Genomic DNA, 12,342 nt, shown 5'->3' on the forward strand with positions numbered 1-12,342 from the left:
TCTGTTCGACAAGAGCACCATTAACTCATGCACGGTTTCATAGGTAGATTTTTGAATTTTTTTTTGTCTGATAAAAAAAAAATAATTAAAAGTGAACCAATCGCGGGAAGCCACGTGTCGGTGGGATCCGCGAACAGTCTAAAAACCATTTAAGATTCGGTCTTTATAGAAGAGGAGGAAGAGACGGTTCTTAAAAAATGAATGTGGCCCACTGATTTTTTAATTATTCTTTTGGTAAAACCCATGGAGAGCCAGGTTAATGGTGCTCTCAGGGTTTTAACTGGATGGGAGAGAAACAAAGTTATATATCTAGATATGTGACAAAATGATGCTTAATTTCAAAAGAGGACACACAATCATCAAACATATCATATAAATTTGGCAAAAAAACATATCATATAGGAATACATGCATAATGAATATAATGAATATGTTTACCACTACGTGTGCATGCAGTTTGAAAATCTAATAATACGAATATAAGTGGGCAAAAAAATGATAGCTAGCTGCAAAATTTGAATTGGCTTCTCAAAAATATGTCGGGTGCAACAAGCAAACTAAGCAAAGTTTCATTTCATCATGACTCATCTCATACAAACATGTAAAAATAACATAATCATTAATTAGTTTCACTCTCACGTTGTATTGTTTTGGTTTTATAATGTTTTTATAATTATATTAAACCTTAAACTTCTGAATCATAAGAGCATGATTAACCCGAGTTCTTAGAGCATAACTATTAGCGGAAGTTAAGAAACTGTTTCTTAGCTTTTAACTAAAAAAAAAATAAGAACCGGTTCTTAAAATCTTTATTTAAGAATCAGTTCTTAGTTTTTTTACTTAAAAGTTAAGAAACAATTTCTTAACTTTCGATAAAAACCTCACTCTAAAAATTTCGGGTTAATCATGATCTAAGTTTCCGCCTATTATACGTAGGTGCGATCGTTCAAATTGTCAAATTCTACGAGTAGCAGTTATATATTTTAATTTGCTAGTGTGTTACGTAAGAAGCCAAACATGTTTCACCCTAATTACTAACGTGTCATGTATTATGAGAAGGACCGAGAAACTAAAATAATATAAGTTCGTGTAATGACGATATACCCCCTTCAGAGGGTAATTTTCTTTTTTTATCGAGGAAGTATCGCAGATAGTCCCCACCACAATATCCAAATGCCCAAAGCGTAAATTAAGGAAAGGAACAAACCTGCTTCAATAGTTGTATTTACTGTTAAATTCTTTATCTACTCCCTCTTTTTCTAATTTTTTATATAGATTAAGAAAATAACAAAAATGTATTTATATTCTTATTAATTACACCGATTTCACCAATAATATTTGTAATAAATAAATTTATTTATAAACTAATTCTATTAAAAGAAAATAAATATTATATTACATTAAAATTCTAAAATGATACTTTGTGTGTACAAGAAAAATGTTAAAATGACATTTTTTTAGAAAAATGTTAAAATGACATTTTTTAAGAAAAATGTTTTAAATACTCCTTCTGTTTTTTAATATAAGTCGTTTTAGAATTGTGCACATAGATTAAGAAATAATTAATTTTTTTATATTTTCTAAACAAAAACATCATTAATTATTTACCTAACCACAAATCAACCAATAATAAAATAGAATATATATTATCATTAGTCATATAACATTAAATGTTAATAAATTTTACATAGAAAACCAAAAACGTCATATAATTTGAAACATCAAAATTTCCCTAAAACGACTTATATAAAAAACGAAAGGAGTATTGAATTTTCATTACACTATTATCAATTTAAAAATTATCAAAATAGTAGCTTACAGGAATAGTGCACTAATAATTAAAATTTAATATGCTTTTTATATTTATGAAAATTTTGAAAATATATTATTCAGAATAAAAATATAATTAGTTATTATTGTTATTTAACGAGCTGGAATGGAACCACCACCGTCCCTTTACCGGGTCCCAGTTTACCCACCACCTCTCTTTGCCGGTCTTGCGTCGATCTCCGATTATTATTACATCTCATTTTCCTACACCATCTCTATCCACATTTTTAATTTATCTTATGTCATAGAATACAAAAATTATCACTGTTTGAATGATAAATATATATATATTTTTATAAACTCAGTGCTTTGGAATTTCTGAATTAGCTAACAAATTCGTTGTTAATTCCGACAAACAGTTATATCACACGGGCAATAATGTTACTCCCTCCGTTTTTTATATAAGTCGTTTTAGAAAAATTTTTATGTTCCAAATTTATGACATTTTCAGTTTTCTATGTAAAATTTATTAAAACTTAATGTTATATGACCAATGATAATATTTCTTGTATTTTATTATTGGTTGATTTGTGGTTAGGTAAATAATTAATGATGTCTTTGTTTAGAAAATATAAAAAATTAATGATTTTTTAATCTATGTGCACAATTATAAAATGATTTATATTAAAAACGAAAAACGACTTATATTAAAATCGGAGAGAGTATTAATTTACAAAAAAAAAATGTTATCGAAGAGCTCTATTAAAGCTCTGTACTTTTTTAAAGATTTTAAGCACATACATAAGTTATTATTATTTTTTGGTCAAAGCATATACATAATTTGTACTTGGAAATAGTTTAACAGGGTGAATCAGAAGATATGTCGAGTTGTTTGTACTATAGTAGTGCGTATCATTCCACAAAATCAAACCACCTGATTATATACATGTGAACTGGTGTTAAAAAAGGTAAATTTAATTTGAATTGGTTGGTTAGGATACGAAGTTTAATGTGTTACAATTTTTGTGTAGGCTTTTTTTTTTTGTCTTTCTAATCAGAATTTTATCTACCTAAAATTAGAATGTACTCATACTTGTGTTTCATATTTAATGTGCTAAAAATGAAAGTAATACTTTGGAAAAAGGAACAATATAAATACAAAAGAAACTAACATTTGTTCAGAAAAACTCAAGTAAGCTTATAGATGAACTTCATAAAAAATGCTGATTCGAGTTTTGTGCACATTCAAGGGTTGGCAGGATTTTAAATGCATCTATATTATGTGTATAACTATAAATAATACAATAGCCTGTCATTGTCTATTAAATTGTCCTATTAATTATATTCCCAAATATAATATTTTACAAATAGTAGTTAATGAAGTTAGTTAGACTTTATTTTCTTGATTGGGATAATACCAAAATTCATATAAAAATTCATTACAAAATACATTACACATCGCCGTAAGAATATCACCAAATTCTCCTATTTTCTAGTTCGGTCTTTGTCTTTTTATATACTCCACATATAGACGTATTCATTATGTCACTGGTAGCGTAAGCTGCGTAAAAAATCAAGTAAATTAGTTATAATAACAACACTAGTTAATTGTAATTAGTAGAGTAGTTCGATGTAAAGGGGGAACGTATCATCACTCTCTCTCTCTCTCTTTTAACTCATTCTCTTTGGATCCAAATCTTTCGCCATCGACAAAGGAGATCCTTCCAAAGACGAAGAAGTAGCAAACAAAAATATAAAATCGGGAAGAGACTTCTCACACACACAAAAAAAAAAAACAATCACAAACTCAGTTTCTCGTTCGCAAGATTCAAACTTTCGAAATGTTACTCTTGAGACTCTGATCTCTGTGTAGAGGTTCTTGATGGGTCTCTGTCACTCGAATTCTCGACACCCCGACCGAGTTCCCGCCGGAAACAGCCCACTTCCGGCGTCGGAGTCCGTAAAGGCTCCTCCTTTATCAACCTCCGGCGACGGAGACCACTCTGCAGCGACCAATGAGGGCAAAAAGTCTCCGTTTTTCCCGTTCTACAGCCCGAGCCCAGCTCACTCCTTCTTCTCCAAGAAAACTCCGGCGAGATCTCCGGCGAACTCCAGCTCGACGCCGAAGAGGTTCTTCAAACGGCCGTTCCCTCCTCCGTCTCCGGCGAAACACATCAGAGCCGTTCTCGCGCGACGGCACGGCTCCGTGAAGCCGAACTCGGCGGCGATCCCGGAAGGCAGCGAAGCGGAAGGAGTGGGGTTGGATAAGAGCTTTGGGTTCTCGAAGAGTTTCTCGAGCAAGTACGAGCTCGGTGATGAGGTTGGTCGTGGCCATTTTGGGTACACTTGTGCTGCTAAGTTTAAAAAAGGCGATAACAAAGGACAACAAGTCGCTGTTAAAGTTATTCCCAAAGCAAAGGTTTGTTCTTTTTTTTATTTGATGAGATCTGTTAAGACTGTTTGTACATGTAGTGAATTGATTTTGTTTTGTGTAGATGACGACGGCTATAGCTATTGAAGATGTGAGGAGAGAAGTTAAGATACTGAGAGCTTTGTCTGGTCATGACAACCTTCCTCATTTCTATGATGCTTATGAGGATCATGATAATGTCTATATAGTCATGGAGTAAGAAGCTCTCTCTTTTATCTCAGTCTTTGTTCCAATCTGGAGAGTCTTTAACAAATGGTTTTTTTTTTAGGTTATGTGAAGGAGGAGAGCTTTTAGATAGAATACTCTCAAGGTAAAGGGAGTATTATTGTTTGTTCTTTTAGTTTATGTTTCGGAGATTGAACTTGATGGTGTGTTTTATGTGCAGAGGTGGGAAGTACACGGAGGAGGATGCAAAGACTGTTATGATACAAATACTGAATGTGGTTGCGTTTTGTCATCTCCAAGGCGTTGTACACCGAGATCTCAAACCCGAGGTGATTAAAAGGCTCTTTACTTCTACTTATACATCTGATGTTTCATCTCTCATCTTATCCAAGTTTACTTTTGCTACAGAACTTTCTTTTCACCTCAAAGGAAGACACCTCTCAGTTGAAGGCAATAGATTTTGGTTTGTCAGATTACGTGAGACCAGGTACAAAGTCCTTAGATGAGAGGTTTAGTGGCATTGTTCGTAGTGCTTACTTTGCTGATTCCATTTGCAGATGAGAGACTCAATGACATTGTTGGCAGTGCTTACTACGTAGCACCTGAAGTTCTACATAGATCTTACAGTACAGAAGCTGATATCTGGAGTGTTGGTGTGATAGTGTACATTCTCTTATGTGGAAGCAGACCGTTTTGGGCAAGGACAGAGTCAGGAATCTTCCGTTCTGTTCTAAAAGCAGATCCTAGTTTCGACGACCCTCCTTGGCCTTTGTTATCTTCAGAGGCAAGAGACTTTGTGAAACGGTTGCTTAACAAAGACCCACGTAAAAGATTAACAGCTGCACAAGCCTTAAGTAAGTAAACATATAATGCAATAGCCCTGGCATTTCGGGTATTGGTTCGGGTAATTCGTATAGGGTCTACAGGATGCAATTAGTTCGGTTTTGGTTCGGATATTAATTTTAATATTCAGAAAATATTTTCTGGAAAAATCAGTTTTTATTTGGTTCCGGTTCTGTTATTTTGGGTAGTTTGAGTAATTCAGGTAAATTATCGAGTATTTTTGGTAAAATATCGAGTAATTAGATCGCTCTGATAGATAATTCGGATTGTAATTTTGGGTAGTTCTAATACTTTTTAATAATTTTTTTTGAATACATTCGGATACTTTCAATAAATTTTTAAATTAAATAATATATTTGCTTATGTTATAAGTAAATATAATTAATACCCCTGTTAGGTTTTCGGTTTTGGTTTGGTTCGGTTATTTTAGATGTAAAATATATATGAACAATTCAGGTATTTGAGGGTTTCGGTTCCGGTTTTTGGTTCCGGTCTTTTTGCCCAAGCCTAGAATGCAATGTTTAAAAGCTGCTAGAATGTGAAAAGATTGTAATCTTCTCCATTTGTTTCAGGTCATCCATGGATAAAGGACTCAAATGACGCAAAGATTCCATTAGATATCCTGGTTTTCAAACTTATGAGAGCTTATTTACGATCATCACCTCTCCGTAAAGCTGCATTAAGAGTGAGTTTGATAAGTTCTTCAGTGTTTCTACTTTAAATGGGTGCTAATGTGTATTGCTTACTGTTCACCGTTTTCTTCCAGGCCTTGTCGAAAACACTTACGGTTGATGAACTGTTTTATCTGAGGGAGCAGTTTGCTTTACTAGAACCTAGCAAGAACGGAACTATAAGTCTTGAAAACATCAAATCAGTAAGTTTATCTACCTTCCGTGGTGGCTAAGCTTTTGGTTTATTTATCATGACACTGGCTTGGACCTCTCTTTGTTAGGCTCTGATGAAAATGGCAACAGACGCAATGAAGGACTCGCGTATACCTGAGTTCTTAGCACAAGTAAGAGCCTTATATTGAACAATTTAAATGTTTGAAAATTGCACAATCTGATCTTTTGTGGACTATCTACAGCTGAGTGCTCTTCAATATAGAAGAATGGACTTTGAAGAGTTCTGTGCAGCTGCATTGAGTGTTCACCAGCTAGAAGCTCTTGATAGATGGGAACAACACGCTCGTTGTGCTTATGAGCTTTTCGAAAAGGAAGGAAACCGACCCATCATGATAGATGAACTCGCTTCGGTTAGTCCCTTTATTACAACAATGTAGAAGATATCTGAATTTGAAATGTTTGTATTAACTCATTGGTTGGACCTATTTTCAGGAACTTGGTCTTGGTCCTTCTGTACCGGTTCATGCAGTTCTTCATGATTGGCTTAGGCATACCGATGGAAAGCTTAGTTTTCTTGGGTTTGTGAAGTTGTTACATGGTGTGTCTAGCCGCACTATCAAAGTTCATTAGAAGGGTTTAGACAGGTCTGAATATGTGTGAGATCTCTTCTCTCCCAAGAGCTTTGGAGGTTTATAATATGGCTTTGTCTTTTGTGATGAAAGCTGAGAAGAAGAAAAAAAAGAGTGTAGCTAAAAAGAGATGTGTGTGTTAGTTTGTAGAAAATGAAGATGTTTTCTAAATTTGGTAACTTGTGATGATTGATGATGTTTCTGACATATCTTCTAGATTTGAATTTGACACAAATCTTATTCCCTGAATGGTTCTCTCTTTTTATTTTTAAATTAAAAGTCTCTTGAAAAGCACCAAAAACTATTAATAACTACTCATTGTATTTTACTCATTTAATCTTCGACCTTAAAAATGTCCATCTAGATTGAGTTTTGACCATGTTGTAGCCTAAGCTAGACCATTCGATTCAAATTCGGATACCGAATTCACATGTATAAATAACTAGATTAAAAGCAAAATGAAAATGAAAATATTTAGATTCTAAACTCATAATCCATGTTATTATAACACATATTTATATTATGATATGAGTTGAGCTATTCAGAAATACTCTACTAATTTGTAAACAGTAATCAGAAAACAGCTAATAAAACTCAAAATTAATTAGGGTTATCCAGAAATCCTATAAAACAGTTCATTTAAATGAGTCAAAAACTTTTATAGTATTTGAAATTGTTTCTTATTGATGCAAAAAACATTAATCTTCTCAAAAATATATATTTATCTTGTTATAGTAAAACTGACTTGTTTTCATAATTAAAAGTAAAACATAACAACTTTACATTGAAAGTAAAACATAATTCTTTTTTTGAGCAAAAGTAAAACATAATTCTCTACTACATAATTACACACTATAACAATTTTCTTAATGAGTGTTACAAAAAAAAAAAAAAAAAAAAAAAAAAAAAAATTTTTTTCTTAATGAAATAAGTAACTGTTGGGCCGTGTTGGTGTCGAACGCCCACACGGAGACTTTTGGGATTATCCACAGTAAGTAATAACAAACTGATCACCAAATTTTCTTCTTGCTGTGAGCCTGTGATGGCACTTTTGATCTGTTTGTTAAATCTCTTTGGAGACTATCCCTGGCCTTATAGATTGTTGATTATGCTTAGATTGTTTCTGTGTTTCTAGATGTGGTAAACTGTTGATTAAGTAGTGAGTTTCCTTAGCATGGAAGGACAGTTATAGGAGAGGCCCCTTTTGAACCAAATCAATAGCGCAGTCCATGAGCTGAAGGTAATCAGTATTTGGCCATGTCTGGTATCACCAGCCTGCTGTAAAGTATATAACAGCTCAACTAGTAAAATGGTATCTTTTGTTTCTGGTGATGGAACACAGACAGAAAAGTTAACTGGAATTTGCATTCCCGGCATAACACTAATCTGCTTCTTGTCCTAAGTTCATCTAGTTTTGCAATCACCTAATAAAATGCATGCTTTGGAATTGCGCATTTGAACCACTAAAGAAGCCTATAGTATTACTGGTGCTCTCATCTTTTTTTTTTTTTTTTTTTTTGAATGAATGTTAAAATTAATTCAAGAAAAAACTTTTTTACAATGACTAACATAAGTTGAGTGTTTCGAAAGTTTCTTAAAGAGTTGGAGAAAGAAATAAAATGTTATCTAAATGAAAACCATGTTTCCATGGCTTTGTTATGCTTGCGAATTCCCATAGAACGCAAACTGGATATGCGGTTTCGGACAGCTTTGTCCACGTTTTTGATCAAAGTTGCAGGGTTGTTGGATATTTCTCCATGCCTTCTCCCATTCCTCTCTTTCCAAATAGTTGATAGTGTCGCCTGGAACACATACCTGAGCAGAAATAAGCGGGTCGAGTTCCATGTCTGGTCCGTTAGAAGCCGGATGATCTCCTCCCAATCATTCGTATAGTGCACAGACAGTAGCTTAAGAGTAGGTTTTTTCCAAACTTCTTCTGAATATTTGCACTTGTAAAACAGGTGATTGCGAGTTTCAAGCGGCTCTGAACAGAGGGAACATGCTGTTGTCACGGGCATATTCCAGGTTAAGATCCTATCACCCGTGGGGAGTCTATTTTGAACCGCAATCCAAGCCATAAAGGAGTATCGAGGTGTGTTGCATGGGAACCAGATACCTTCGTACCAGTCGACTTTAGCTTGCTCAACACGGATGAGGTTCCATGTCGCTTTAGAACTAAAATCTGCTTTGTAAATATTATCTCCTGCTTTCCACAGACAGACATCCTCATTGTGATTTAGACCTCGCAGACGCAGTGTCAATATCTCCTCTTCTATCGTGTTGAAAATTTCCTCTCGATGTCTCCTACTGCGGTGAGAGTTGATAGTCTTTTCCACTGTATCATTAAGCTTAATGCCCATATTTATCATGCCTCTTCCATTTGTTGTGTCAATCAATCTGCCACGAGGGGACCATTGATCAAACCAGAAGGATGTCGATGCTCCATTATTGACTTCCACCTTCATGAAACGCATCGCCATGGCTCTGTATTTCAAGATTTTCTTCCACATCCATGATCCCAAAGAGCTACTGTCTTTGACTGACAAAAAAGAATTTTTCCGTATTAAGTATCTGTTGATCCACCGTACCCACAGTGATGATTTAGTCGAGAGAATCCTCCAAACCAGCTTCAAGCACGAGACATCATTCGCTTCTTTGATAGATCGCAAACCCAACCCTCCCTCATCTTTAGGCTTGCAGCAATCTTTCCATGAAACCTTTGCTTTCTTTGTACTTAAGACCGAACCAGACCATAAGAAGGCAGCACACAGACTGTCTATCTCCTAGATACATTTCTTTGGTAATCTAAACGCAGATATCCAAAAATTAGTTAAGCTGTGGATCACTTAAGCTATCAACTGTAGTCTCCCTGCAAAAGAGAGAAATCTCGCTGTCCAGGAGCTTATCCTTGATCTGATCTTCTCTATGAGTGGGCCATAATCTTGAGCAGTCATTTGCTTTGTCAGCAAAGGCAATCCAAGGTACCGGACCGGGAGATCACCATTGGAGAAAGTGTAGTGGCTGAGAATTTCTTGCTTGTCTGTGTCATTTAATCCGGCCAGATAGAGAGTAGACTTTTCCATACTGATATGCAACCCTGAAGCCTCTGCAAAGCTTTTAAAAATCTCAAGGATGCCGTCTACTGAACTTCTCCTACTATCTGAGAATATGAGCAAATCATCAGCAAAGCTTAAGTGTGTTAGCTTGAGATCTTGGCAGTAAGGATGGTATCCAAACTTCCTCTGAGCCGCTGCTTTGTCTAACATTTTTGAGAGTACCTCCATACATATGACAAATAGATAAGGAGACAGAGCACATCCTTGTCGAAGACCCCTTTTACTGTTAAAGTACCCAGCTAGTTCACCATTGACTTGGACTGAGAAAGAGGCAAGTGAGATACATTTCTCAATCCAGACAATATATTCACTCGGGAACCCGAGAGCCGTAAGAGCAGAGAGCAAGAAAGGCCATTGAACGGTGTCAAATGCTTTAGAGATGTCGATCTTAAGCGCACATCTTGCTGAGACTGAGTTCTTATGATAGCTTTTGACTAGTTCTGATGCCAAGAGGACGTTCTCCATCAGCAATCTATCTTTCACAAAGGCAGATTGATTAGGAGAAATAAACTTTGGAAGAATGAGCTTCAAACGGTTAGCTAGAATCTTTGAAATGACTTTATATATGACGTTGCAGCAAGATATAGGGCGAAAGTCTTTCATAGTCTTTGAGTCTTCTTTCTTGGGGATCAAGGCCAGAATGGTAGAGTTTATCCCTTTAGGCAAGAAACCAGTTTTGAAAAAGGATTGGACTGCGATCACGAAATCCTCCCCCACAATGTCCCAAGCAACTTTGAAGAACTCACATGTAAAACCATCTGGTCCTGGAGATTTGTTGTTTGCCATAGCGAATAAAACAAGTTTAATCTCAATGGCAGGAACATCATGTATTAGAAGCTCTCTATCTGCCTCTTCACATTGAAAATTCAGTAGCGTTTTCATCTCATCAACCTCCATTCCCTTATGATCCACGACCTGTTTTGCCAGAAACCCCTGGAAGTAATTAACTGCCTCAGCCTTTATCTCTTCCTGAGTTGTAACAATTGAACCATCCTCCTTCTGAATCTCTCTAATAGAGTTTTTTACTGCTCTGATCTTCACTGAGTTATGAAAACTCGTATTGTTACCATCTCCAACATTTAGCCAGTGCATCTTTTCCTTTTGGCTGAGGACCTTTTCTTCAATGGACGAAAGAAGCTGCCATTTATCATGAGCTCGAGCTTCATCATCCAACGTATCAGGAGTGGGGTTTACCATCGCTTTTGTCTGATAGAGACAAAGTTTGTCAAAAGCCTCTCTAGTTCTCTTTGTAATGTCACCTACAGTTTCCTTACTTAGTTGTCGGAGAGCAGGTTTCAGTTCCTTGAGCTTCTTCGATAGCCTAAATAAAGCAGACGTCGAGTTATGTAGAGGTATGGTATTGCTCCAGAAGCTTTTCATCAGAGGGAGGAAACCTGGGGCCTCTGCCACCACGTTGGTGAACTTGAAAGGTCGCTTTGGTTTTAAAGGGGCTGGTTGGATCTGAATCCTACAGCGTAGGTGATCAGAGCACCCGCCTGCCTCAAAGACACAATAAGTGGTTGGGAATTTTGTGGTCCACACGTCATTCACTAATGTACGATCCAGCTTCTTTCGAATCAGATCATCCTTTCGTTTATTGCTCCAAGTTAAGTGAGGGCCATGCGCTTTCATGTCAATGAGAGAACAGTGGCGACATACATCTTGGAACTCCCGCATACCTGTAGAAATTGTCGAAGTAGTTGGCCCCGAATATTCCTCCAAGTTTAAAGTCTCATTGAAATCACCAAGCACAATCCATGGCTTGTCTTTAAACATTGGCGAGTTCTGGTGATCTTTAAGATGACTTGATTTGTCTTGAAACAAGGGGTAACTCTTACCTCAGGACTCCAAACAACCCAAATTCTACCCAGTCGGTGGTTCTTATAGTTTGATATAGTTGACCAATTGTGGAAAACAGAGAACACAATCCTCTCAGCTCTGTTTTCCTTCACTCGAGTTTCTATTAGACATCCAAACTTCATACTTCCTCTTCTGATCCAGTCTCTAACAACAGTATGTTTTTTATTTTTGTTAAAACCCCGGATGTTCCAATAGAAACCCGACATCAGTTATTTCTTGGTCGACTTTATGTCCAAAAGACTTTGACCGCAGTCGGTAGTCTTTCGAGCATTTGAGTTAGAAACAAGCTTATAATTGTCTTTAGACGTACGCGGCAAAGATGGTCTGATCGACGGAGCTTTGTTTTGTACTTCCTTCTTCTTTTGGATGGGAGCTTGAGGTGGAATCTCAGCTGATTTAGTAGATGCTTCCTGTTGCAGTATCTCACCTTCTTCCTCTTCTAATCCCAATACTGCAAATCGAGAGTTTGAGAGAATTGAGCCCTGATCAAGCTCCTTTGTTTTCTCCGGTGTTTTGCTCACTTTGACAGGCGTCAACCAGCTTTCCTCCTGATCATCTTCCTTATCTGTCTCATCAGAGGTATGGACCTCCTCTGCCTCTTTAACTTGCTCCACTTCCCCTTGGATTTCATTCTCAGTATGAGACAGCTCTATTTGAGTTTCATGGATATATCCACTGTCTGA

At 36.2% G+C, this 12,342-nt stretch overlaps 2 protein-coding genes across 2 annotated transcripts; one reads left to right on the top strand and one right to left on the bottom strand.

The window, feature by feature from the left end:
• Positions 1-3,404: 3,404 nt before the first annotated feature.
• On the top strand, positions 3,405-6,923 carry LOC106312352 (CDPK-related kinase 5). The gene is made up of 11 exons (XM_013749840.1): positions 3,405-4,189; positions 4,266-4,396; positions 4,470-4,511; positions 4,587-4,695; positions 4,775-4,853; positions 4,924-5,220; positions 5,782-5,894; positions 5,976-6,083; positions 6,162-6,224; positions 6,297-6,464; positions 6,547-6,923. Exons 1-11 carry the CDS (start codon positions 3,653-3,655, stop codon positions 6,682-6,684), a joined length of 1,785 nt encoding a protein of 594 aa, XP_013605294.1. The 5' UTR covers positions 3,405-3,652; the 3' UTR covers positions 6,685-6,923.
• Positions 6,924-8,305: 1,382 nt separating this feature from the next.
• On the bottom strand, positions 8,306-11,575 carry LOC106309068. The gene is made up of 4 exons (XM_013746145.1): positions 10,546-11,575; positions 9,606-10,338; positions 8,696-9,287; positions 8,306-8,530 (listed from the first exon to the last, which is right to left on the bottom strand). The coding sequence occupies exons 1-4, from the start codon at positions 11,573-11,575 to the stop codon at positions 8,306-8,308; spliced, it is 2,580 nt and encodes an 859-aa protein (XP_013601599.1).
• Positions 11,576-12,342: the final 767 nt, after the last annotated feature.

Source organism: Brassica oleracea, chromosome C8, assembly GCF_000695525.1.
Source record: "Brassica oleracea var. oleracea cultivar TO1000 chromosome C8, BOL, whole genome shotgun sequence".
Lineage (NCBI taxonomy): Eukaryota > Viridiplantae > Streptophyta > Magnoliopsida > Brassicales > Brassicaceae > Brassica > Brassica oleracea.

Bases quoted from the DNA above. Each gene is read 5' to 3' on its own strand.
- LOC106309068 (XM_013746145.1), bottom strand. From the start codon at position 11,575: ATGTTTAAAGACAAGCCATGGATTGTGCTTGGTGATTTCAATGAGACT. The intron at 9,288-9,605 runs GAAGATCAGATC...GATTCTCTCGAC, and splicing joins GATTATGGCCCACTCATAGA to TAAATCATCACTGTGGGTAC. The intron at 8,531-8,695 runs GTGACAACAGCA...CTAACGGACCAG, and splicing joins TCTTAACCTGGAATATGCCC to ACATGGAACTCGACCCGCTT.
- LOC106312352 (XM_013749840.1), top strand. From the start codon at position 3,653: ATGGGTCTCTGTCACTCGAATTCTCGACACCCCGACCGAGTTCCCGCC. The intron at 5,895-5,975 runs GTGAGTTTGATA...GTTTTCTTCCAG, and splicing joins TCCGTAAAGCTGCATTAAGA to GCCTTGTCGAAAACACTTAC. The intron at 6,465-6,546 runs GTTAGTCCCTTT...ACCTATTTTCAG, and splicing joins TGATAGATGAACTCGCTTCG to GAACTTGGTCTTGGTCCTTC.